Consider the following 26,464-nt stretch of genomic DNA (forward strand, 5'->3'; position numbering starts at 1 on the left):
ATGTTATATGATGGAAGGCTTAGCTTGGATCAGATATTGACCCATGTTTGTAGATTATACATAAAAAGATAAAATCTTGTTTCATGGACAGCACTGCATGGAAGCAGAAATCTGAATACATTGACTTCAATCATTTTACAGCATCAAGGCAGCCAAGATAGGAAGCGTCATATGACACGGAAATTACATCAGTTGCAATCTCTAAGCATCAAACAGAATGAACATTGAGGCTAAACTAGAGCCAAACACCAGCTCAAAATACTTCCAGATACTTGAAGGATTGTATAGGTTTCAGGAAGAAAATTACAACACAGTATCAAGGAATCTCCAAATAATTGGTGCCCACAAACCATTTCAAGTTGTCTTGCATTTTTCCAATCATAAAAGGTTCTCCTTTAAAAGGAAAAACCATGAATTGGTACTTTTTTTCAGTAGAACATCATTCATCGATCATCAATGGTTGTATACTAGCTCTCTCGGAATTACCAGAAATGGTTTCAGTTGAAGGACCAGCTCCCTTTATTCTCTCGTTTTCTGAATCGTTCTCAATGCCATCTGAACTGTCCTGAGAACTAGAAAGGCTTTGATGACAAGCGGCAAGGTACGTTTTGAACAACTCGTCATTTTCCAGATTCAGAAGCTTGTCCTTGGACTCTTCTTTAAGCAAGTTGATTACATCAAGCATTGTGGGTCTCTTCTCTGGCTTACTCTGGGCACAGATGAGTCCTACAAGCACCATCCTCCTCAATTCTGACTCCACAAAGTCCCCTTTGAGCTTTGGATCTGCCATTTCTTTAAATCTTCTTTCTCGAGCCAGCGGAAGAGCCCAGTCTGTTATCGGGCGCTTCACAGTGAGGCTCAACTTCTCTATGGGCCTCTTTCCAGTGGCAAGTTCTAGAAGCAAAATTCCAAAACTATAGACATCACAACTCTCTGATGCTTTACCTAGCATGGCATACTCTGGTGCAAGATAACCAAGAGTGCCTTTTACCCTTGTGGTAACATGCGTTGCACCATCAGGAATTAACTTTGCGAATCCGAAATCTGAAACACGTGCCTGAAATTCTGAGTCTAGTAAAACATTACTTGCTTTGACATCTCTGTGGATGATGTGTGGCATTGCCTGATGGTGAAGATACCTGTGAAGTAGATCTCAGTATCATGGCTTCACATGTTATTGAATAAATGAAAGTAGCATTAGAGTGCGTAAGTTTGTAAACTTACGCAATTCCCTCGGCTGAACCTATAGCAATATTCATACGCCTACCCCATCCAAGGAGGCCTTCTCGTGCATGTTGACCATGGAGATGCGAGGTCAAACTCAAGTTGGGCATATAGTCATAGACTATGAGGCGTTCTTTCCCTTCAGCACAGTATCCACGTAAGTTAAGGAGATTCTTATGCCTTATTCTTGCCAAAACCTCAACCTCAACAGCAAATTCCATCTCTGCTTTGTTGCTCCAAACTTTTAGCCGCTTGACTGCAATCTAAACAAAATGCAACTTACCAACAATACGTGGACAAACAATAAATTTTAACATCATATCGAAAAAAAAATTGTAAACTGGGGAATAGAACAAAATATGGTAAGCCTTAAACCTATATGCTCAGTCCCAACTGGCACAAACATGGTGTTATCTAATTTGAGCTGAGCTCAAGCACAAGTTTGTAATAAGCACAAGAGGGAGCTACTTGCCACTGAAACATACTCACCAAGCTAAGCTTCAACAAATGGTTTCATACATCAAGCCTGGCCATCTCGTGAGCTAATCACATTTGATATTTAAGCTCTCTTTTCTAAATGGATAATGAGAATATAGCGAACAGCTCTTTCAGAAAAGCCCAAGTGCTTAGTGATACTTGACAAGATTACTTGCCATACTTAAAACTTCTTGAAAAAATTACTTGAACAGGTTACTTATTGGAGCTGACTAAATTAATTTAATATTCTAGTCTCAATCCCATAAGACAATCTGTGTACGAAAGCAATCATAAATTTCTGAGAAATATTATCCCAAGCAAACATGACTATATCACAGAAAACTTCTTTGCATTAATGTATGATTTAGAGTAAGACAAATCTCAAAGGAACTTTAGACATATAAAATATCAGTAATAACTAACAGTCAAGAGAAACAGGCATAGGTAACCCAAGTTTAATTGTCGTAGTTCCAACAGGAATTGAAGCAGGCAGAGGTACTGCAAAGTACACTAAAATGAAGTCATCTGATGATGGAAGAGAAAATATGAAAAAAAAGGAAAAAAAACAATCAACAAATTTGGCCATTGACCAGTGTAGCAGGCTAGCAGCTAACTATAATTATCAACACATATGTGGAAGCCATAATTTGGACATGCTGATATAGATGGATTTAAATAGGAGAAACAAGTTCTTTTAAATAAGTGAAGTGCAGTATAACCGAATATAAGAGGATTTCAAATGACTGGAAAAAAAGGGACCCTTAGAAGTGTTTTCTAACAGATTGCTACATCATGATTAGTCATGTATTCTTTAGAAGATGAAGAGGGAAGCTGTTGGCTTTGATGTACAAATTCATGAAAAATGAAACTGAAATATCTGCCATCAGAAAGTTTCTCTAATGGCCATGTAGACGTCGAAAAACATCTCAGATACAGTAATATTAGCATCCCTTGTATGAAGGTGGGGTTGAAATGAAGCCCATAGCCTAGGATTAAACAGCCGTTCTCTATTTTATCCAATCAAGCAGTAAGGTCTTCTTAAATGTATTTAGTGACAGATTAATTACTTCCATAATACTTTTCCGAGTCGTGATTACTGAAGATAACACCTTGTCAAACCATTTGCACATGCAAAATGAGTCAATTGATGAGGCAAGCCAAGCCCAAAAATGAAGAAAATTATGAACAAGTAGACAATTCTTCAAACTTGGAATAAGATGCATTACTAATTAATAGCAAATTTGCTACTGGCATAAATTCTCAAGCTTCTAGAGTTCAGTACTTAAGTAAAATCTGGAGATGCAGAATACAAACTCGACGACAACTCACAGTAAACTTCCTATATATTTGTCAACTGCTTTTATTGGCCATCCGAGTGCCATATACCCGCAAATAATCATATCATTCTCATGTTAGTAACGACATACTGTTCAAATCCATAGCAAATCAATTAATCAAGTACTCCGCTTGATTTCAATCGGCTGCTATAATGATTTTGATACTAGAGAACAATTCCACTGGGCTGCAAGAAAACAAGAGCAAGTGCACATCTGCATGATCATTAAGAAGCATGACCAGCATAAAACCTTCACCGATATTCTGCTTCAGGCCTTCATGTTATACCATCGATCATGCACAAAGCTTTCTATACAAATTATTATTGCAGATGTTATAAATATTCTCTTTAGGTGTTCTTCCAAGTTCCAAGATATAAGGCCAATTACCGTCATCTCTAGCCGCAAACATCAAATTTCAACATATTTTAGAAACCTAAACAACAAGAAGGGAGAACATGAATACCAGTTCGGCATAATACCTGAGATCCATCCCGAAGGTGACCGCAGTAGACACTGCCGAATCCACCCTCGCCCAACTTGTTATCATAATTGAAGTTATTCGTTGCCGAATACAGCTCCTTGAGCGAGAACACTCTCCACGTCGGCGATCCCTTCTTCCGCCGTTGCCGCCTGCAACCCAAGGGGGAAAAAAAAGAGAGCATCTTTTTAGCACCAACGAACGGTCGGACCACGAAAACCCCCGTACGAGAACGCACCCATTCGCGGATCTCCCACAGCAAAACAAGGAGCCGAAGGCCATCTGCCGCGAAGTCCTTCCGCCCCTTGGCTCCTCTTAATGGTCTTCTGAGCTCCGTCGGTGGAGAATTGGCGACGGCGAGACCTCCAATGCACGCGCCGCCTACGCCGCCGCACCGCGTGGTTGACCTTTTCGGTGACGGAAGTCTCTTTTCCATACGGGTCAAAGAAGGAAGGTGACGGGTCTGCTGACCCAGCGCGATGACTTTAGGTGGAAGTGATCCCAACTACGTGGCGCTTTATGATTCGACTATTTTGAACACTGGGAGCGGCGGTATGAACATTATCGATGGAATTCAGAATATGTTTGAGAACATTTGTTTTTAATCTATTTTTAGCCTTTTTTGGAAGAAAAAAATAATTTACTAAAAAAGGAAGGCAATTAGTTTTGGAAGTTAACTTGATGTGAACAAAGTTGCTTCGATAACCGATCACGTCACAACTTAAGTTACCATAACACGAAATATTTTCTTAATTGGAGCTTATAATTTTCTTTTACATTAATTGGAACTATTTCTATGTTTTGAGTTATATAGGACATACCATTCATATTATATTTTAGTTTTACGAAATGATCTTTGTTGATCTTAGTCAAATGATCAAAATTAAATTGAGTGATTTTCTAAAAAAAATCTCTCATTTTAGATTTTTTAACTAATGTATCTTATTTTTTGTAATGTCCCTCGTGGCTCGTTCCTTCTACTAAAGCTCTTGTTTGTTATGATCGTTATATTCTCACATGTCTCCCTTAGTGTACCGTGTTCTCGCTCGACATTACAAAAACATCGTGAGGCCCTTACCCTCCTCGGCGCCTCAGTAGCTTCATCATTAGCCTCTCTTCACCGTTAGCATTAACCCCACTCTCTATAACCAATAGGATGATGCCATTAGCCTCCCCTCATCTTCAACGACAGTGGAAATGTCAAGGAGGTCTAAATAATGATGGATAAAGGCAAGAGTGAAGGAGTCAAATGAAATAATGATGTCAATAGTAAAAGAAGACAAGAGCAAACTTAAGGATGATAAACAAGAACAAGAACGAAGGAGATAGACAAGAGACAAACGAGGGACTTAGTGACAATAACGATAGATAAAGACAATGATAAAAATGATGATTGAATTACAAGAAATAAGATGCACTATTTGAGAAAAAAAAATGAAAGCACCTATTAAGAAATATCCAAAAAAAAATATTTGAAGGAAAATCAACCAATTATATTTCTCTAAAAGTATTGATTAGAGTGCCGTTCAAATGTTATTTGTATAATAATTTATTCTCTCAGGAATTAGTGGACACTCCAATCAATCAAATTGTTGTTGTTGTCTTTACCTTAATATTAAATCGAGGCCTTTCTTTAAGGCATCTCATAAACTATATGCATAATATAATTAATCATATTGCATCAATGATAGTTCTAAAAGTTTCTATGAACATCTAATAATTGATTCCATCTAGCAGCTAGTATGCTAAATATCAAGTTAGGTTGTCTCATACGCCATATTAATTGTTGGCCGATATATATATATATATATATATATATATATATATATATATATATATATATATATATATAATTGAAATTGGAGCTTGTTATCTACTTTGGTCTCCTAACTTTGTAGGATGATGTATACTTTAGCATGTAAAATAACACCAAGTTGTTGCAATGGGTCTTTCATTTCCACACTAAGCTGGAGATGATGTAAACTTTATAGTTGAATATATATATATATATATATATATATATCTTATTTGTTTATGTGACCACATTGATGATATCCATTTTAGTGATCTACCTTAAAAAGGTATATTATAAATAAACATGAATTTTTTTTTCTTTAATGTCATTTGTACTCTTATTCATATTAGTAAGATTCGATTTATGAGTTTTTCCTAATCCAAACTCAAACTCGACTAGTTTTATTAGTTGCTCGTGTCGAAACTAATTAACGAGTATCTTAAATATTTTTAAAACTACATATATTATACTAAAAAATAAATATTTTTTAAATAATACATATATATATTATACTAGAAAATAAAGAGATGAAATTTATATTTATATATATACATATATTAAAAAGAAAACATTAGTAATGTTGCAAGAAGCATTTAAAGTCGATCCTTAAATGCAATCTTCATTTGCTCCAAGGCATTGATTATGTTTCACCTAACGACATCACAAAGTGGCTATGGCTTGGGATAATAAGATTTAAAGTGGGAATTCGACGAGGCTCTCATGGTGTATCTCTCAACCTTTTGCTTTCAGTGAGGTCTCATGTGGCAAGAGAGAACAACGCTACCTCCAAGTCAACTTGGAAGAATAGGAAATGAATGATGTTAATGGACAAAGGTAGGCTTGAATGATGATGAGATGAGGTGACATGTTACCCTCAAATCAAAATAATTTATTTGAAGAGAATATTTAGCATGAGTGGAAATGGAAAAATTGGTCAACATGAAACAATAAATCCATGGTGGGAAATGGAAAAGAAAGAAATAAACGAATCCATGATCATATGCTTTGCCAAGCATGCCATATTTGACCAAGAATTGATATGATAGTGAGTTGGGTTGGAGTTGCCTACAATTTGGTTTAGTTTTTGGACTGGAGTTTGGTTGGGATTAATATTGTCTTTGGATTTGAAATATGAAATAATTGGGCATGATTGAAATATCAACAATTGGTCTTAGGAACAAACATGTCTAAGTTAAAATGATGATATTTTTTTGGTCACATCATATCATGATTAAATAATTCATTTATTCTTCATAGAAAATTTGTTTATACTTTTTAAATAATTAATATAAAGGCTTTTTTATTACTTACTCTTCATTACTTATTCTCGAAAAGAAAATATCTTTTAATTTAAATAAAATGACTTACATAAATTAGAGTACAAAAATGGAATATAATTATTAAGGAAGTCTCTCCTTGCAAGAAACTACCTCTTTGAGCTCTCTCCCTGTTGATGAGCTACTTAGTTATATTCACAAAAAAACAATAATTATATGTAAATTTAATAAGATTAAATATGGTAATAAGTTAGATACATCATATATATATATATATATATATATATATATATATATATATATATATATATATATATATATATATATTCATGTGATTTGCTAAAAGAAGAAGTAGAATATCTGATAATTGAGTTTGAGATGGATATTTATATAGATAGAAATATGAAAATAAAATGAAAATATAATTTACAAAATGGATTAGAACAACATGTATTTGGGATCAGATTCACCCCTTGAATAAAAGGAAGGAAAAAAAAAAGGTAAAGCAACAAAGAAAGAAAAGAAGAAAAAGAAGGTGAAGGTGAAGACAGAGGGGTGAGGTGTTGAGCATTGAGGTGCACAAGGAGTATGTGTAGGCCAAAGATAAGCCTTCAGCTTGGCACACATCACAGTCTTTCATCACCTTCTCCTGCCACCCTCTCTCTCTATTTCAACTCTGGAATATTAGTAGCGGGGGAGGTTCAAAGCATCATCACAAAGAGGGGTAAAAAGAAGCAGGAAGAGGGAGAAAGCCATCTCATTTCCCCCGGTTTCTCTTGCTCTCTTTCCTTCTCCCCCATTTCCTTTACAATCGCCACCTCCTTCAGCCGATTCCTCCTCTTCTCAACTCTCTTGAACCATCGGAGGCATCCCTTTGCCTCGATGACCGTGTGGCTGTTTATATGTTGTTATTGACGGCAGAGCGGTGGAGATTGTAGGGAAGGCGCGAAGGAGGCTTCTTGCTGGTCGATCTTTGAGATTTCTGGATCGTTTTTTGCTTCAAAGGTGAGACCTTTAGGACCCGATCCTCCGGAATCCTATGTAAAAGTAGGATTTTTATTGAGATTTTAGTATCGATCTTGTGGCTTCTTTATGGGAAAAGGAACGGTTTTTGTGCTGGGTTTTGGGGTTCCATGGCGTGGTAATTGGTCTCGGATTCGTTCTGGTTTCCTCCTTTTTGGAGGTCTACCGATCTGCGTCTTAGCTGCTGTTGTTTGTTTGATGTTTGTGTTATTTCCCTTTTGTAGGGTGATTAGATCCTGTCTCTTCTTATGGAACCTTGAATTGTCCCAGACTAATTACGGAAATTAAAACCGTGACCATTTTGATTGCATGTTTGATAAACTGTTGCTTCAACAAGTTTCCATCTATGCTAGGATTAAAACTAAGATCTTTCATCTACTATCTCTTTCTTGTAACTGGTTTTCATCTGCTTTCATTTAGTAAATGATTTCAGGGATAAAATTTTGCTGGTTGAATTGGTCATGTGGCATTGGTCCATGGATTTCTAATCATTGCTTATCAGAAGAATGAAGTTAAATGGTTCCGCTTTTTCATGCTTTTGAATAATGATGAAGCGTGAAATCAATTGATATCTGGCATGAGTATGGTCTTTGAATTCATTATCAACGGGAGCCAAGAACAATGAAACTTCCATAGAACGTATAGAAGCTTGGTTTAAATTTATGAATTGAGAATGTACCTAGATAAAGTACATTAGATAATAGCTCATGCAAGTTTTATTGGTTGTTGACGGGCCAAAACCTGAGCAGAAGTTTCAGTCTTCAAGTATTTTTACTCTTAGGAACTTGTGATTTCAATATCTATTGACCTGTTTTATAAATTCTTTGGTGAAATTCAGATTCCTCTCAGATATGCAGCACATGTAACCAAGGTGTATGGTTTACATGAATCAAATAAATGCTTATTTGCATACATATGTTGTGGTTTTGATCCATTCTGGTTCAATCGAGTCCTGTTTCCAACTCCAGTATGTCGAATTTGGAAAGCCCAAATGCTGACTCTTGAAGTATGTCTCGACAATTGCAAATTCTTGGTAGTACAAGTTACGTCAATTATATTGCTGTTGATTTATTGATTGATTATGCTAGTTATGTTCATCGAATGAAGAATTAGGAAAGGAATATGTACACATGATTACTAATAGGATAAGAACAAAGCCTTTCGTTTTACTTTTCAGTTCATTTGTAAATAACCTTGAATCTGTGCCTATTGCAAAGTAGTCATCAACAGAGACCCATTATAAGGAGAGAGTAAGCCTTTTTATTTAAAGGCCTATGAAGCTGTGAATCAATTCAGTCTCTTGGCTGATTTCAACATTGCTGTGAAATCCCTAGGAAAATATTTTATTGAATGATCATGTTCCACTATGAGAAATCAATTCAGTCTATGAAGCTGTGAATCAATTCAGTCTCTTGGCTGATTTCAACATTGCTGTGAAATCCCTAGGAAAATATTTTATTGAATGATCATGTTCCACTATGAGAAATCACAAGTTTTTTGCTTTATTCGTGCTTTTCCTCATGTAGCCTATAAATTATACATGTTATGATTATAAAATTTGTTGCATTTATTGCATATAATTTTTTATTATCTGATTATTAACTATGCAGTATTCAAACAGTAGTTGAGTTGCTGATAATGATTCTGTAGTGACTGGTGAGCTACACTTGAATACATCTTGCAAGGGTTGCAAGCAGAGGACATACAATCCCTGATGCAGGGGCAAAGGAGTAGTTTTCAGCCCTTTTGTGAGGCTTTTGAATATGATCGAGCATCTGGTTCAAGTAGCTCAGTCATGGATCAGCAAATGTTTTGGAACAACCTTCTTTTTAATTCAGTAGAGAACCATGATTTACCCAGCAATCCACTATCACCTAGTGGTACTAACATATCCCGTGGAAATGTAGTTTGTCAAGGGAGTGCCAGCCTGAATATCTGGGATCCAGTTGGGACAAGCTCTAGCATGCCCTCATTAGACCAAGGCAGTAATGATGAAATAAAACAGGAATGTGGTTGGACCTTTTCTCTAAGTAATCGAGACAGTGGGCCAAGGATATCAGACGATAGATCTGAAGGTAGCCATACTCTTTCTTTTCAGAACACGGATGCTGAACTTAACGGTAATCATGCCAACAATGGAGAACCATTTTCACAATTTCTCAACTTTCGTGAGCTCCCTCATAACTTGGACTACGGTTCAGCTCATGTTGGAATGAGTAGCCAGGTTCTTGAATCAGGGCAACATCAAGAACCGTATAATCCAGGTTTAATGCAATATCAACCTGTTTCCTTCTCTGGAAGCTCTTCAGGTACATTTGAGAGTTCTTCCAGAGCTATTGATTTCTTATCCAACAATGATAGAAACAGACAACGAGTTGCACTGGATGATCAAAGCTTTTCACACAAGAGAAAGAACATTGAACGATTTCATGGGGAGTCTTCAGCTAGCGGAAGCTCTAGTAACTTTAATGAAGGTGAGACTAATTTGTTGCCCATTGTTCCTCTTCATTTTCCTATATCTACTTCAAAAAGCATCTGTCCTATCTATGTACTTATCAGGTGTGAAACATGCGGAAGAAGAAATAAATGCTGGAATTGGCACAAGCACTAGGGTTGCAGCTTCTGAACACCAGTACTTTGGTAGTGCAGCAGTAAATGATGAAAGCTTCCAAAGGAATATTCGCACTAGAGTCAACCATGCAGATCTAACTAATGCTACCATACCTAACCTATTGCACCAAGAGAATTACATTACTCAGTATAATCTTTGGCCTGCTCAACAGCCATCTCTGACAATCCAATCAAATCAGCCATCAAATTCTAGGTTAGTCGGTAGCCATATGGGGCCACGTAGGCAGCCTCTTGTACAAACAATTCCTGGATTGTCTCCAGATCTGTACCCTTTCCCACAGAGTGGAACTTCCACTAGAGAAGCAAACAGTTCTTCAAGTTCTCCAGCAATTTCAGTTGATGGAGCATCTAGGGAGCTAAACTCAATGAGTGTTTCAAGTAATCTAGTAGAACAATTGTTTATTCCCCCACCTAACACCAGGCAATTGGTGCAAAACCAGACAAACCGGGGCTTGACCATTGGCAACACAACGTTATCAGGAAATGGAGTGCCTACATCACAAGTTGGCACCAACTCAGGTGTTTATCAATCACCAGGTGCAAACTGGGTTCCTCACCACCAACATCGGCGCTTATCAGAAACTATACTTGGGTCTTTTTTATCATCAGTTTCTGAATCTAGAGGTTGGAACATGAGCCTTCCTCCACATAATGGCCATTCTTCCACATCACAGGAGGTTGGACGTCATCCACCTGGAGCTGGTCCACGTAATCATCAGCAACTATACATGAGATTCCCAAATATGTTGCACAGGCAAAATGATGGTGCTTTGAGCAATCCCTTGTCCATGCGGACTCTAGCAGCTGCAAGAGAACGCAGAAGCAGGACGTCAGAGGTATGCAATGAAGGCTCCATCTATAAAGAAAGTGATTTGAGGATTTTGTTCAATATCTTTTTGCCTTTTCAGGAATTACTTCTTTTGGTAGCAAAACATGTGCTGTCCGGCATTTGACATTTGATAATCAAACTTTTTTAAGGTTTAGCTTGAACTTGGTACCTTCATGAGACTATTGCATGACCTAAGAACATATTATAAGAACCTTCATGGTCGATCTCTTAAAGCTTTCCAATTTGTATTTTTGTGCATTTGATGAACATTTTGACCAGTATGGACTGCATTTCATGGATATAAGGAAACAAGGACTAACTGGAAATTGTATGCCTGCAGCACTAAATGGTATGCTGGCGCTAGGGAAGGAAAGAAAACATCAAACCAATTTTTTATACCGAGGAGACAAACAGATACCTTGAGAATCCCACTTTCTTGTCTCCAGGCTCATCAGATGATGGGTGTTGTGATCTGGTTGCCATGTGGTGCTTTGAGCATCAAAGAGTTAGGACAAAAGCTTAGGACTGACTAGTTCACAAAGATATTTAAAAAATGGGATAGGCTTGTATGGGATCATGATCTAATGATATCATGCTCGGGGCTGTGTGCAGGTAACAACCAAATTGAAGTTTAGAAATGAAGCCATATCAAGCTAAAAGAACTTCCTGACATGATATTAGTAACAAGATAAGGCATATCTGGTAGGTGCTGACCATGCTGGAATGATCTGAATCAGCTGACAGGGCTGGCACTACCTAACAGCACATAAATATATTGTTTCTGACTGGAATAAGTGGGTGGAGCCTGGTAGCATCAGAGCAAATTGAGACCTGGATATGCATGGTGATTTTCTGAAATTTTGGATGAACAGACAAGACTCAGTAGTATTTCAATCATCGCTTTGAACTCTGATGAAGATTTTCATGGAGACTTGGATGAATACAGGTTCCCTCTTGGGAATAGTGGATTAGTGGTGAAGAAAATTTTGTTCCTAAAAGGGCAAGCTCAGTGTACGAAGTTCTTACCAATGCAAGGTCTTGGAATAATTATTTGACACTGTTGTTCAAATATCATGCCCCCTCTCTATGGTTATCATGAAGGTTTTATGAGTTATGCAAGTTGGAAATTCATTGTTTGTGTAAGTAGAATAATTCCTTAGTAACATACTATTTGAGTGGCTTCTTTGCGGTCTAGGCGTCTAGGTTTGAAGTCATAGAAACAACCTAAATTATTCTTTAGTAACATACCATTTGAATGCCTTCTTTGTGACCTAGGTGTCAAAGTTTCAAACGATCAAAACAACCTCTCTGCTTGTAGGGGTAAGGTTTCTTATATTGAACCTTTTTAAAACCTATATTAGCAGAAACCTCATGAACTGGGATGCCCTTTTACACATGGTATGAGCTCTTCACTATCTTAATAACGTCTTTGAAATTCTCCAGTCAAGCAGCATTCTGAAAACTTTTTCCTTCATATGTGGTTTCCAACTGTCAACACTATCTGCCAACTGTTTAAGTTTGTATTTTATGATGAGAAATCTTGAGGTTTTGGTAGCCAATTAGCTCGAGTGTTTCTTTGAACTTCCTGTTGGCAATCAAATTTCTAGTCTTTTTGTGAATGGATCTGATATTTGACATATTCTCAATCCCATATACAATCATCAGATATCTAAATTTTACAAGAAGGAAAGCATAGATAGCTAAATTTTACAAGGAAAACATAATTTTTAGTAAAGTAAAGTATCAGACAATGACATCTTTTTTTCTCTGCTTTCTCATGGCCATACTTTCGAGTGTGGGTTAGCTAATCTTTGTTGACATTTAAGTAAATGAATCTTGTCACAGTGAGTCCACAATTTTTGATATCATAATTTTATTTCCTTTTGTAGCAGCGGAAACATACATGTGCACTTGTGAATGAAGCTATGGTTCTGGAAAGCATATTTTTCTTTTAGCTATTCCTGCTATTCTAGACATTTTCTTTCCAAGAATTGACAAAATTCTCACATTTTACACAAAAATGCAAATATGTTTCCCTTGAGACCAGAAATTTCATGAAATATGTTCAGATGTCCGGTTGTCATTTGCAAAACTGGCAATTGCAGCAGGACTGAAGATTTAAGTTACCTGCTTACCTTTTCTGGAAGATTGCAGCAGGACGAGGTGTTTTGTAGGAAGTTTATTTGGTTTTCTTAATTCTACATGAGATTAGTAGCTTTAGAGTGAAATTTTTATTTCATATGAAATTGTCTATTGCTACTGACTAGTTATTGTCTAGCATATTTTTTTAGTGAGAAAATGTTTGATAGAATATTATTTTAGTTTCCATATTATTGACCGAGATGATTTTCTCCTTAACAGATTCGTAATGTTTTTGATCTCATCCGTCGGGGGGATACCTTGCTGCTTGAGGTTAGCTTTCATTACTTAGCATCGAGCTTATGTTTCTACACCTTTTTCTCTTTCCCTTTTTAGTCGTATGGTGATAAATTCTTTCATGCATGATTGAGTTATCTTACATGGGTATCGTTAATTAGTGAGCATGACTTTATGCTCCTTATAGCTTGGCTTTTGTCTGATTGAGTGGCATGTGTCTAGGCTGTTTAAAGTCATATTGAAGCCTAAAGAATTTATTTTGATCTCCCAGGATTACCATTCAGTTATTTTCCTATCGCCATAACATGTAATGTAGTTGTATTGTACCAAAACCTCCATGTCTGGCCTTTTATTTTAAATTCTAGAAGAAAAGACATGTTCATGTTGTAACTTCATTTAATTGCATGTATTTTCCTTTCTCATTTAATTGCATGGTTGCTATTTATCAAACAGCTAGCCCATGTCTATCATAGCTACATATCTTTTTTAGTATTTGGTAAGGTTCACTTGTTGACATGGGAAAAATATCTAAATTGCAAGTGATCTTAGGCGCGTAAAATTTGCTCATTTACTACAAATGTGCACATCAAAACTAGGCTAAACAGATATTTTCCAACCATTATCTTTCAGTTTAGGAGGGATGGGGGGATGGAGTGAGGGCTTCTCAATGTCTGATTTATTTTTCGTTTGTAGAAGTTAGTTTCTTTTTTTTACTTCTCGCAAAGTAATAATATTGCTAATGTAAGTCACTTCTCATTCTGGTTGATCTGAAGGTTCAATTTTAGCAATGCCCTTTTGAAGTGTAGTTGCCTCTTTCTATCATGTTCTGGAAGTCTCTCTGATCTCAAATTTTTGTTGTACCTGACCAAGGGATTTCTGTTTCATTTGGGTCGTGATTAAAATTTAATGTGGAGATTTTGTTATTGACCTTTATCTTTGTAAAACCCTTTGTACGTGAGTACCGAAGTAAAGCATCCTTTAATAGAAAACTAGTTACTGGCGGACTTTAAAAGTGAAACTGGTTGTAGGGTGTCCTACATTCTTATACACGCAATCCAAAACACTATACTTTGCTGTAATCCTGTAAATTCCTATAGAGATGTAAAGAGTCTATGATATTGAGATTGTAAGTACCCTTGCCTGGCTGGTTCAATAAACTTGAGTCCAAGTGTCAGAATGATAGGACTGGACTTATTCTGATGATTCTTGGCCAGGATTTCTTATCATTTGAGCAGTCAGGATATGTTGGGGGCACCAATTTTCATGACAGGTATAGAGATATGCGGCTGGATGTGGATAATATGTCTTATGAGGTAATAATCTTTTGTTTGACGAAGAAACTTTGAACTATAAATAAAACAATTTTGTTCTTGCAGGAACTGTTGGTGTTGGGAGAGCGTATAGGAAATGTCAACACTGGGCTCAGCGAGGAAAAACTCCTGAACTGCCTACGACAACGGAAGTATGTATCTATTGCATCAGAACCATCGGGGGAAGTTGAACCATGCTGCATCTGTCGGGTGAGTCCACTTCAGGCCCTTAGGCTTTTCCTTAACGGTTGAACTCAGAAACAGTTTGTGTCCTGTGGCAGGAAGAATACATGGAAGGGGCAGAGTTGGGCCGACTCGATTGTGGCCATGACTTCCACACTGCTTGCATCAAGCAATGGTTGATGATAAAGAATTTATGTCCCATCTGTAAAACAACTGCCCTGAGTACCTGAAAAGAAAGGATAGACTCTGCCGTTCCATCTCGAATTAAGAGGCAGTGACTTTATACCACAACAAAAGATAGCATTTTCCTGATTTTTTTTCTTCCTCTAAAATTTTCGAGTCACATTATAGATTTTAATGCTTGAGTCTTATATTGCATGGTATATGACTCCTGCCACCTACATAGGAGGAGGTCAGGATTGTTGGAAGTTTGAGCTTTACTACTATGGTTTGCACTATTTTACCCTTCATTTATGTTTGTTTCTTCTCCCATAGTTACAAATTGCTTCCAAAAAATTGACCTCAGGGCTCCAAATGGTTTAGATAGCATAAGATCTGAAATAACCTAATCCAATAACCAAGTCCATTAACTTTTGGATTATTTGTTGATCTATTGTTTTGGCACAAGATTGTTCTCTCTGTGTTTTATCATTTCATTGGGTGGATGATGTTGCCATGACCATGAATGGCACAGCTTTGTCATACAGGTTGAACTATGCAATGTGAGCCTTCAAAGACAGTTGCATTATTAGTGTGGTCAACCTGGATTGCTGCTATGCTCTGCAGTTTCATTTTTCTGGCATTTTCTTATGATCCATCTCTACCTTTTCAGTTTGCATAGGATGCTGATCTAAATTGTGCCTGAGGGAATCAATGAGCACATGAGAAGTTTCTTCCATCTCTAACCTTGTTATGCCTCAACAACTAAACACAATTCTTCCCTGGCAACTCTTTTACCTTTCACTTTGGTTTATTTTATCGCAGTTCGATTCGAATCAAAATCGAATTCGTCTGTTTTAAATTGAATCGAAAGAAGCCATCTATCTTGGGTGGTTCAATTATGGTTTTGAAGTCTTTGGATCGATTATTCCTATCGAAATATATTTATTTTTCAAAGCTTGAACTTAAAATTATGAATTTTATTTTATTTTTAATTAAAAATAAAACAAATCGATGATTGGAATTGAAGCTGAAATCGAAATCTTTCCAAACAGACGACATGTGTTATTGATTGAAACTGTATTTATATCATATTAAAATGAATAATCATATACTTGAAAGGAAATATTGATATAAATTTTCGGGTAAAACGAGATTTCAATTATTGTATGTATCATTTTAGGAGTCAGTGATGACCAAAGTACTCTTTGGAACATTTTGTCCTCTACCTAAGCTTTCACTGTGGTTGATGTGATCATGCACTCGTCCTTGTTGACTACTTTGGTCCTCCAATCCAGCTTTGAGTGTGATTGATGTGCTCGTTGGCAGTGACAGTATGTGAAGGAGGAATTGCATTTACTCTTTTTTATATTCTTTTGAATTATTCTCTATTTCTCATAATCTTGAGATAACTGAGCAATTTCGCCACAATTCATGGCTGTATCAATTCAATTCTTTAGTTATAATATTTTGAAATATATTTTATAATAATTTTAAATATATTTATAGAACTCAATATCCCACCATGTCAATTTTAAGCCATCTTAAGGCCCATAGTTTATGTTTGTTTCCAATATCAGAGAGTGCACTGAAAGATATCTCATATCCTGAAGAAATCATCTGCATGCATACAAGTTCTTCTGCAAGCCAGCAGCAGTAAAGCAGGATGTGTCTCCTCCTCCACGTACTATTTCTGGTTGCTTGTGGTTGGAGTTCATTGCATGACCAATGGTTGGGTCAAATCATCTCCTCGAGAGGGAAAAGCTGAAGAAATGCTGCTCCCATATGAACAGTGAAGATTGATTGAAGTGACATAACTCATGCCGATGACTATTTATGGAGGATAGACTTCAGTACATTTAGGCTTTTGACTGTATTCAAGTGTGACTTCAGACTCAGAGATGAGAGCGGATAAGTTTCTTGAACTCAACTATAGTAAGTTTAGGTTGTCTTGTGGTTTACAGGGGTGATTACAGCCTAAGTATATGAAGCGATCCATTATCGAAAGAGAGAGAGATTGCAGCAGCAGATGCTGTTGCAGAATGCGCTCTTCTTTAGATCCGTAAAGTAAAAGACGCTTCTTGCCTCTTTTGCTTCCTTCCATCTTCCTCCACCTTCCACTTAACTTCGTTCAATTGTCGACGTCTGGGTTGGTAAGACGATAGGAGATGTTCTCCTATGTAGATGGTCGTTGGCTTGGGGTCCGACGATAGGTCATCCTCCGTGATGCAGCATCGATTGCAGGAGTTGCTAAAGCAACAGTTGCTCTTGGACGAGGAGGACGCGACTAGCTCATCAGCTCGACCATGACTTGTTGAGTGGAGAGACGCAATGCAGTAGCTCAAATCGCCATCACCAACGTCATCAGCACTATCTCCATCGACAACTGTGATGACAGTATCGAACCAGCTTTTTTCCTTTGCTTTCACGTTGTAAGCGAGAAGTTTATATAAAATTAATAAATAATAAAATTATCTTTTTATCTTTTTTTATTTGTGTTGTTTTACGTGAGTATGATTTTTTTTAAAATTAATGACGTGAGAAAATTTGAGATTAAATGTCTCATTTTTATAAATGTAAGGATCTTAATATTATTTTTTTAAATATAAAAAAATTTAATTTTAATTATAATTAATTACAAAGATAAATACGTAATTATCCCTCGAAATTATCAGTTTAATTCTAATTCCAATTCGATCCACTGGTTTTGATCAATACAAATAAAAAATAAAAAAATTTCTATCAAGATTGACGATTCCAACTTCGATTTTAATTTCTAGGAACTAAATTGGAATCAAATCATTGATCCAATTCGATTTCGACTTCCAACCAATACAATTTCGGTATGAATTGAACCGTGTCCATCCTTAGTTGGAAGGTCGTTTTCTTGAAATCTATGGATGACTAAGCGACATGGTTTCACATATATCATCAGCAAAGGAACCCAATAATGTGATGCCGTCTACGGACGGAGGTAGTGACCAGCGACACATCCGACACACCTACATTATTCAGGAACCGAGTTCCCATCGAATGGCAAATCCAACCCCACCAGTTCTGAAAGATGTTGACCCTCCTCGTCTATCTCGGACACTACAAGATAAAAGCACATTGTTGATGAACTAACGTGCCGTGTCCGAGGAGTCAGCACGGTTTGGTCTACGCATTAATGTCCAGAGCTTCTACTTGTCACGAGAAATATCTGAGCTAGCTGGGTTGAGCCGTCGACTTCATCTTTCGAGAAGGCGTCCCTCGGCAAGGGGGTTGAAGTTGGTCGGATCACGAGGTCGATAAAATGACGCTGTCTCTAGCTAGGGTGTCTCTCGATTGCAGTTGTAGAGCGGTCGAGCTCCTGCACAAAAGGCCATCGTCGGGGGGTTCTCAACTTTGGCCCCTCGGAGGTTAAGTTAGTAGTTTTTTTTCTCTCATTTTTTTTTCTCTCTCTCCCTAGTCAGATGCCAGTTAGGGGTGTTTATACTATAACTCGAAGATCGGTCGTACACGAATTTGGCACGGCAACCGATCCCCGAGTAGCAGGATAGTACCTTCGTGCAGTCGTCGCCCCAAGCGCACGAAACGACGCCCTACAGCGCTGCCCCAAGCTTTTGGGATAGGACTTGCCGAGGGGAGCCTCTGGTATGGGTTTCGGGTCGGTGCGGGGAAGTACCCCTCGTGCTAACTTAGTAGGGGTGTGACGTGGCGCGGGTTATGATGTGGCTGGGGTCCAAAATATGTCTTATCATAACTTCTCCCCCCATTGAGGCATGCCACGGGGTCCTTGCTAGAGGGCGAGAGGCGCGACTGGTTTGTTTGTAGGAGTGCTGCGAGTCATTGGTCAGAGGATCGAGCTGATTCCTCTTGTGAAGGGTAGTCGGGTTGATTCATCGTGAGGCCGATCGGGGGACCGAACTACGTGACTTGGGCAGAGACTGAACCTGCTGGCCAAGCAACTAGACTCGGGCTCAGGTTGGGACTAGTGAGTCGTTGGTCGGAGGATTGAGCCGCGCGACTCGGGCAGAGACTGAACCTGCTGGCCGAGCAATCGGACTCGGGCTCAGGTTTGGACTGGCGAGTCACTGGTCGGGGGACCGAGCTATGCGACTCGGGCAGAGACTAAACCTACTGGCCAAGCAATTGGACTCGGGCTCAGGTTTGGACTGATTTGAGCGATGATCGTCGGGAGGCACGTCGGGATACGTGCGTGGTATCGCGCGCGGGTGTCAGAGTGCTCGTGCCACAACGAATGGGGAAGCGTGGGTTCTGGCAAGAAAATTCCTATTATGAGTGGGCTTTTTGGTGGGAAATTTCCGTCATGAGTAGGCTTATGGTGGGAACTTCAAGACGGGAGGATCTAGAGAGATTCAGGGAGTTATTATTAGGAAAAGAGTTGGCAGTAAGAGGGGGAGGGGGGGGGGGGGGGGGGGGGGGGGGTGAATTAGTGCAGCGATAAAAATTATGTCGGTTCAAAACTTCGTTGCGATTAAATCCGTTTCCGATGAAAAATCGTTTCATTAAGGTATTAACTTTGGAAGCATATGAAAAATCGTAATAGATGTAAAGCAAATAAAGTGGTTTGCAGCAAAGTAAATTGCACAAGAGAAACACAAAATAGATTTTTATAGTGGTTTGGTTGTCGTGACTTACATCCACTTCACTGATTCCTCTTCCGTCAAGGTCACCGGCATCCATTATCAGTCTTCTTTCAATGGGCAAAGACCAACTACTCTTTTATACCCCTCTTCTCCTTTTCACAGGTTTAGGAGACAACATTTTATAACTCTATTTTATAAGGTATCCCTCTCACACCTCCCTTAGAACTCTCTCTAAGCTTTGGGAAGAGGGAACTCAATTTTCTAAGGTTTACAACTTTAGAGTCACAGGGTTTTGCTCAATATTGCTTATCTATGTAGGAATAGCTGGGGTATTTATAAGCCTCAAATAAATTCAAATTTGGAGCCTAAAATTTAAACCCCCAAAATTTTAGGGTACGGGCGATACCACCGCCTACAACCTGACACTGGGCGGTACCACTGCCTAAACTATCTTGAAGATTGAGTAGTACCACCGCCTGACACAGTCTCAAAGACTGTACCATGACGGTTTCACTTGTTTGGTCACTGTTTGGGTCTTTCTCTTAGCCCAACACAGTCCAAACTTGGCCCAATTATCCCCTAATTGGGTTAACCCAATCCTAATTCTTATTATATGTTAACTATGAATTTTAAGACATTTGTTAAGCTAAACAAAGTCTGTAAGTCTAGGTTTCTTTCGGCGATCTTCTGACGAACTTTTGACGATCTCTCGGCAATGTTCCAGCGGAATCTTGGCAAGCTCCTGGACTTCATGATGATCTTCTTGGCCAGTTCTGACAAGCTTCTTTGGCAAGCTCCAGGACTTCTCGGTCAATTCCGACAAAACTTCCGATGAACGTCCGGACTTCCGACGAACTCTCAAACTCGCAACAAAATCACGTTCTTGACTTCGGGACTTCATTTTGCTTTATGCTTTGCTATCGTAGTTAATCCTACATATGAAAAAACATACTTCGATCTAGATAATTATTACTAAGCATGAATTATGTTGTCCGGCATATCATTTGTCCATCGACGCTTCGTCCGATTCTTCGATGCATTGTCCTCTCTTGCGGCCTATTTCCTAATCGGCCAGTTGACCTCCGCAACTCCGATATCCTTGGCATAATTTTTTCTCTTCTTAGCCCGATGCCCGAATCCATAGCCCGAAGCCTTCTGTCGATATGTTATCTGATCCTTCGGCTAGACGTCCAATCTTTTAACATGTTCCACCGGCCCAACATGATTCTTCGTACTTTAATTGTCTCATCCTGATTGAAGTATCTTGCATCACTCAAAACGCAGATCAATTCATAAATACTTATCAATTGGTTTCATCATCAGAATTGAAGATTCAATAGTTATGGCGGGTTGACATGCTGCGACCATCTCTTCCCTCGGGGAGCCCAAACGTCGCCTCAAGGTGGATTCGTGCCTCTATATAAGTTCCTCCTGGAGCAGTTGCCGCAACATTGCCCATTCTCCTGTTCCATGCCTCGGCTTCTTTCTCCTAACCTTGAGGTCGGGATGTCTCCGTCTCCCTCTTCCTCCTGTTTATCTTCTTCCTCCTCTTCTTCCTCTTCGAGTCGGTCGACTATTAGGATGCATGAGTCGTCCTCTGGAGGCCCAAGGGTAGAGGTTATTGATTCATCCTCGGGCAGCATACCCCTGGGAGTCATGAAGGCCTCCGCGGCCCTTTGAAAGAATGCAGTAGTGGCATGACGCTGACTTGGTGGTGACTGAGGAGCTTTTGGGTCCGATTTGGGATCGCTACTGCATCCCAAGGAGTTATGGGCTCTATGCCCCACTGCCCGATTAGCGGTCGTATGATCCTTTTCCTGATGGGTTTGGGTTGACTGTGGATGCCCTCGAGGTGGGATTACAATTTCCGTTGGATCTTGTGATCGAGGCGTGTCTCCGTAGGTGTGGAATTTCACCATCCCAAATAGTGTCGAACTCTTGGTGCTATATGGTAGCCTTCCTCGGGGAGCGGGAATCGAGCCAACCCGGACACTCTTCCTGGCCTATTTCCGTTTGAGTAGGGGCCGAGGAGGGTATTACCTGGCTGCCCTTGGTGGGTTCAAAATCAACGATGGTCCTTCCAACAACAAGGGTTAAAAAAGTTACTATTTTTTGTGAGTTGTAGTCAGGGGTGGGGCTTTGACGTTAGATGGTCCTCCCGAACCATCAACAATGTTCCCCCCCTTTCTTTCCAACGTGGAGACCGAGAGTGTGGATCGCCTAAAGAAGATTTTGTCTTCCTCTCAAGCAATTAGGGGAATGACCGAGGAATGGCTAGTCGAGGTAGGATTAAGCCCGGCTCCTAGGGGTACGGTCCTGGCTTGACCAACTTTATGCCCTGCGGCATTTACCTCACCTCTGGACCGACTGACCAACTATCTTTTTGTTAGCAAAGATGGTGAACCTCCATTCGCTGAACGGGATGCCTAGTGCCCAAGCCCCCGCGTAGTGGCCTCAAGAGGTGGAAGGTCCTGGCCTCGGGGACACTTCAAAGAGGGGGACACCGAGGAAGGTATTAGGGTCGGTGGAGACAAGTCGACTGAAGAAGAAGGCGAAGGTTGGGACTCAGAAGATATTCGAGGGCGTGTCAGCTCATGAGAGAGCAAGGGCTGCTCCCCTAGGCGAGGGCTCAACGGACGTGAGAGGGAAGGGAAGAGTCGGGTCCTCCGGCGATGACCCCTCGGGGAGGTCATCGACCCGCCCAAAGTCGATGCACGACTTGCGCCACATTCGGCCTAAATTCGAAGGCGAGTAGTTCCAGGCTCTGAGCATGGCCGACCTTCCAATGGGGGAACTAGGGGCTCCTTACGCTTCACGTGGGTGACCCTCAAGACCGACAGTCAAATCTGGTCCGACTGGTTGGCTACTAAAGAATTTTCTCGAGGGGCACTTCACTCGGTGCTGGCGAAGCAGCTCTACTACTCCCCCTCTGTAGTGTTGATGGATCGGGCAACCAAATCTCTCATCTAGGTGAGTAGAGGTATTACCCTACCCCCCGTTTTCCTTTTCGTTTATGCATTCCGACGTCGATCCTTATACAGGGTCAGCATTACACCATGGCGCTGATCGACCAAGTTTATGACACTAGCGGGGTGATTGAACATCTGGGGGAAGCCAACTCCAGCCTCCACCGCAAGGTTGAGGATATGAAGAATGGGGCCGACCCAGAGGCTGTGGCTGCGACCGAACAATGCGCCTCGGACTTGGAATAAGAAGTGAACCACTTGAGGGCCGAGCTGAAGGAGAGTCGAGCCCGCATTCAAACGCTCGATGACGAGCTACTGACCCTCTCCCGGGATGTCGAATCTGCTAGGACTGCTTCCTGGTCTGCCGAGGAGGCTCTGAAGGAGGAGCACCTCGGGGTACCCAGGAGAATTGAATAAGCCATTGCCGAGTACAAGAAATCTCCCAGGTTCGAGCTTGGACTACAGAGGTCAGGGCGAGTGACATACGAGTTCGAGTATCGAGTTGCCTTCGCCCGCTTTCGTGCGAAATACCTGGACCTGGAGCTGGAGTCGAACCCGTTCATCGACCTGCCAGAGAATCAAGGTTTCAATATGCCGGCAGACATCCCCTTCGACGACAGCCCTGAAACCCTCCCGAACTAAGGGGTGTAATTTTTCTTTTATCTTGGTTGGGTCAGATTTTGGGGTTGTATTGCCCTGATCGCAATGTGTTCACTCTTTTTTATTAATGAAAATTGGCTTTTCGGAATCTTGACTCTTTACTTTCATGGGTAAAACCTTTTCAAGTTTGATGCATTCCAAGTCCTTTGGAGGGGACTCCCTCCCATGGTCTCGAGGCGATAAGTTCCTTCTCGGACCACGTCATAGACTCGGTAGGGGCCTCCCCAGTTTGGCGCGAGCTTTCCTCTTGCTCGGGTTGGGGCCCTCCTTCTAGCGCCAAAAATATTGATGAATTAATGCGCCGTGTTCGAGGAGTCAGCATGGCTTGGTCCATGTGTCGGTGTCTGGAGCTCCTGCTTGTCGCGAAGAATATCTGAGCTGGCCGGGTCGAGGGTCAAGCCGTCAGCTTGGTCTTCCGAGAAGGCATCCCTCGGCGAGGGGTTGAAGTCGGTCGGATCGCGAGGTCGATAAAATGATGTCACCTCCAGCTGGGGTGTCTCTCGATTGCAATCGCGGGGATGACCAAGCTCCTGCACAAAAGGCCCTCGTAAGGGGGTTCCCGACTTTGGCCCCTCGGAGGTTAAGTTAGTGGTTGTTTTTCTCTCCCTTTTTCTCTCTTACTAGCCAGATGTCGGTCAGGGATTTTTATACTACAACTTGAAGATTGGTCATACACGAATTTGGTGCAGTGGCCGATCCCCAAGTAGTAGGATAGTACCTTCGTGCAGTCGTCGCCTGGAGTGCACGGAACGACACCCTGTGGTGGCGCCCCGAGCTTTCCGGGATGGGACTTGCCGAGGGGCACCTCTGGTACGGGTTCCGAGTCGCTCATTTCGGTCTTTCGAAGGATGAGGTCTCTGGCCTTGATCGGTCATGGGTGGACCCTGTGATTGTAAAGTCGGGCTGTGGCTTTTTTGTATGCCAGGGTGCGTAGGTGCGCCTCAGCCCTTCTCTCTTCGAGAAGGTCTAGGTTAGCCCTGAGGCCCTCCTCGGAGTTGTCTTGCTCGAAGGTGATGGTGCACAAGGTCGGGAATACCATCTCGGGTGGAAAGACTGCTTTGGTTCTGAATGCTAGGCTGAACAGGGATTCCCCTGAGGCAGACTTGGGGGTCGTTCACAGTGCCCATAGGATGCTAGGGAGTTTGTCCACCTAGGCCCCAAGCACACCCATGACCCTCTTCTTGAGGCCTTCCAGGATTGCATGATTCATTACTTTGGCCTGGCCATTGGTTTGGGGGTGTACGACCTAGTTGAACTTTAATTGTATTCCGTATGACTGACAGTAGGCCTTGAATTTGGCGTTGTTAAATTGGGTTCCATTATCGATGATGATAGCGTTCGGGATTTTGAATCAGGTGATGATGTTTCTCCATGTGAAGCCCTGAAGTTGTCTCTCCGTGATGGACGCTAAAGGTTCGGCTTTGACCCACTTCGTGAAGTAGTCATCCCCGACTATGAGGAAGCGTCATTGTCTTGAAGCTGGAGGGAAGGGCCCGAGGAGGTCAAGACCTCATTGGGCGAAGGGCCAGGTCGCATCTATCGGGGTGAGTGGGACTGCTGGCTGGTGTTGTAACCGGGCATGCTTTTGGCATTGTTGGCACCGCTACACGTATGATAGAGCATCTTGGCACACGGTCGACCAATAGTATCCCTGTCTGAGGATCTTGAAGGCCAATGTCCGACCCCCGATGTACTCCCCGTAAATTCCCTCATGGAGTTCGGCGAGTGCCGCCTCGGCCTCATGTGGCACGAGGCAGCGTAGAAGGGGTTGAGAGAAGGCTCTTCGGTACAACTTTCCATCGATATCATAGTACCAGGCTTGGGTTCGTCTTAATCGTCGTGCGATCGTCGGGTCATCGAGTTGCATCTCATCCCTCTTGAAGTGGAGGATTTCCTTCATCCAGTTCGGCGAGACCTTGGTCCTGACGACGTCGTGGGTCGATATTGTCGGGGCTATGATGGATTCAGTTGTTGGAGCTCCTCCCGGGTCATGAGCGGAGGCCAGTTTGGCCAGGGCATCGGCTTGCGTATTCTGCGCATGAGGTATCCTTGTGATCGAGAGGCAGTCGAAACGATGAGCGAGGCATCTCACTTCTACCAGGTACAACGCCATGGTTGGGTCTCGGGCTTCATAACTCCTGTTGGCGTGTCCCGCCACCAGTTGGGAGTCGCTGAAGGCCTCGAGGTCGCCCACATGCATCTCCAAGGCTAGGCGCAGTCTGTGAAGTAGCGCCTCGTACTCGGCTTCGTTGTTGGTTTCTCCGATCGGGCTCTTGAGTATGAGTCCGGCTCTTGCTCCTTCGGTGGTTGCCGACCCGTCCACATACAGGGTCCATGCAATCCCGCTATGTCCCTATCCAATAGCACGATCTTCGGGGGTTAGTTCGGAGATGAAGTCGACCAATACTTGGCTTTAATGGTCGTTCTGGGGGCATATTGAATGTCAAACTCATCGAGCTCGACTGACCACCACAACATCCGACCCGATGCATCAAACTTCGAGAGGATTTGCCGCAGGGGTTGGTCGGTTATCACCTTGATCTGGTGGGCTTGAAAGTATGGTTGCAGCTTTCGGGCTGTCTTTATCAGCACGAGGATCAATTTCTCGATCGGGGGATATCGTACTTTGGGTCCGATGAGAACATGGTTGATATAATAGATGGGTTGCTGTGTTGATGGTGCCTCTCAGGTTAACACCGAGCTGACCGCTTGTGCTGAGGCTGCAAGGTAAAGACCGAGAACCTCGCCCGGCTCGAGTGAGGTGAGTCGGGGCAATCGAGTGAGGCACGCCTTCAACTTTTTGAAGGCTTCCTTGTATTCCGAGGTCCATGCGAAGCTATCGGCCTATCGAAGAGCTCGGAAGAAGGGGAGGCACTTGTCGCCTGAACGCGACATGAACCTACTGAGCGTTGCTAGTTTTCTAGCGAGGCGTTGCACTTCCTTGATCGAGCGGGGAGGCTGCATCTCTATTATGACCCGAACTTTTTTCGGGTTGGTGTCTATTCCTCTCTGGTGGATGACGAACCCGAGGAACTTGCTAGTCATAAGTGCCCAACAAGCCAATCACGTGAGTGATGACATATGTGACTTGACATATAGTCGTTTTACTTATTATATTTTGGCATTTATCACTTTATATTGACCATT

General features: G+C 41.3%; 2 protein-coding genes across 7 annotated transcripts; one reads left to right on the forward strand and one right to left on the reverse strand.

Moving 5' to 3' along the window:
• Nucleotides 1-100: 100 nt before the first annotated feature.
• On the reverse strand, nucleotides 101-3,938 carry LOC135623497 (PTI1-like tyrosine-protein kinase At3g15890). Its single transcript, XM_065126533.1, has 4 exons — nucleotides 3,755-3,938; nucleotides 3,518-3,668; nucleotides 1,225-1,487; nucleotides 101-1,139 (listed from the first exon to the last, which is right to left on the reverse strand). Exons 1-4 carry the CDS (start codon nucleotides 3,796-3,798, stop codon nucleotides 440-442), a joined length of 1,158 nt encoding a protein of 385 aa, XP_064982605.1. The 5' UTR covers nucleotides 3,799-3,938; the 3' UTR covers nucleotides 101-439.
• A 3,206-nt stretch (nucleotides 3,939-7,144) lies between these two features.
• LOC135623498 (probable E3 ubiquitin-protein ligase HIP1) lies at nucleotides 7,145-15,410 on the forward strand. 6 transcript variants are annotated; one of them, XM_065126537.1, is made up of 8 exons: nucleotides 7,146-7,593; nucleotides 8,450-8,653; nucleotides 9,262-10,085; nucleotides 10,171-11,078; nucleotides 13,433-13,483; nucleotides 14,662-14,760; nucleotides 14,824-14,967; nucleotides 15,039-15,410. In XM_065126537.1, exons 3-8 carry the CDS (start codon nucleotides 9,326-9,328, stop codon nucleotides 15,168-15,170), a joined length of 2,094 nt encoding a protein of 697 aa, XP_064982609.1. In that variant the 5' UTR covers nucleotides 7,146-7,593; nucleotides 8,450-8,653; nucleotides 9,262-9,325; the 3' UTR covers nucleotides 15,171-15,410. The 6 variants fall into 6 exon arrangements, with proteins under 6 accessions (XP_064982611.1, XP_064982609.1, XP_064982608.1 ...); XM_065126536.1 differs by having other exon boundaries at nucleotides 8,450-8,617; XM_065126535.1 differs by lacking the exon at nucleotides 8,450-8,653 and having other exon boundaries at nucleotides 9,222-10,085.
• The last annotated feature ends 11,054 nt before the right edge of the window (nucleotides 15,411-26,464 follow it).

Source organism: Musa acuminata, chromosome BXJ2-9 (genome assembly GCF_036884655.1).
Source record: "Musa acuminata AAA Group cultivar baxijiao chromosome BXJ2-9, Cavendish_Baxijiao_AAA, whole genome shotgun sequence".
NCBI classification, from domain to species: Eukaryota; Viridiplantae; Streptophyta; class Magnoliopsida; order Zingiberales; family Musaceae; genus Musa; species Musa acuminata.

Coding starts and splice junctions, on each gene's coding strand:
- LOC135623497 (XM_065126533.1), bottom strand. CDS start 3,798: ATGGCCTTCGGCTCCTTGTTTTGCTGTGGGAGATCCGCGAATGG. Junction 3,669..3,754: donor TGTGGGAGATCCGCGAATGG/GTGCGTTCTCGT, acceptor CTTGGGTTGCAG/GCGGCAACGGCGGAAGAAGG. Junction 1,488..3,517: donor ACCTTCGGGATGGATCTCAG/GTATTATGCCGA, acceptor CATTTTGTTTAG/ATTGCAGTCAAGCGGCTAAA.
- LOC135623498 (XM_065126537.1), top strand. CDS start 9,326: ATGCAGGGGCAAAGGAGTAGTTTTCAGCCCTTTTGTGAGGCTTTTGAA. Junction 10,086..10,170: donor CTCTAGTAACTTTAATGAAG/GTGAGACTAATT, acceptor TGTACTTATCAG/GTGTGAAACATGCGGAAGAA. Junction 14,761..14,823: donor TGGATAATATGTCTTATGAG/GTAATAATCTTT, acceptor TTGTTCTTGCAG/GAACTGTTGGTGTTGGGAGA.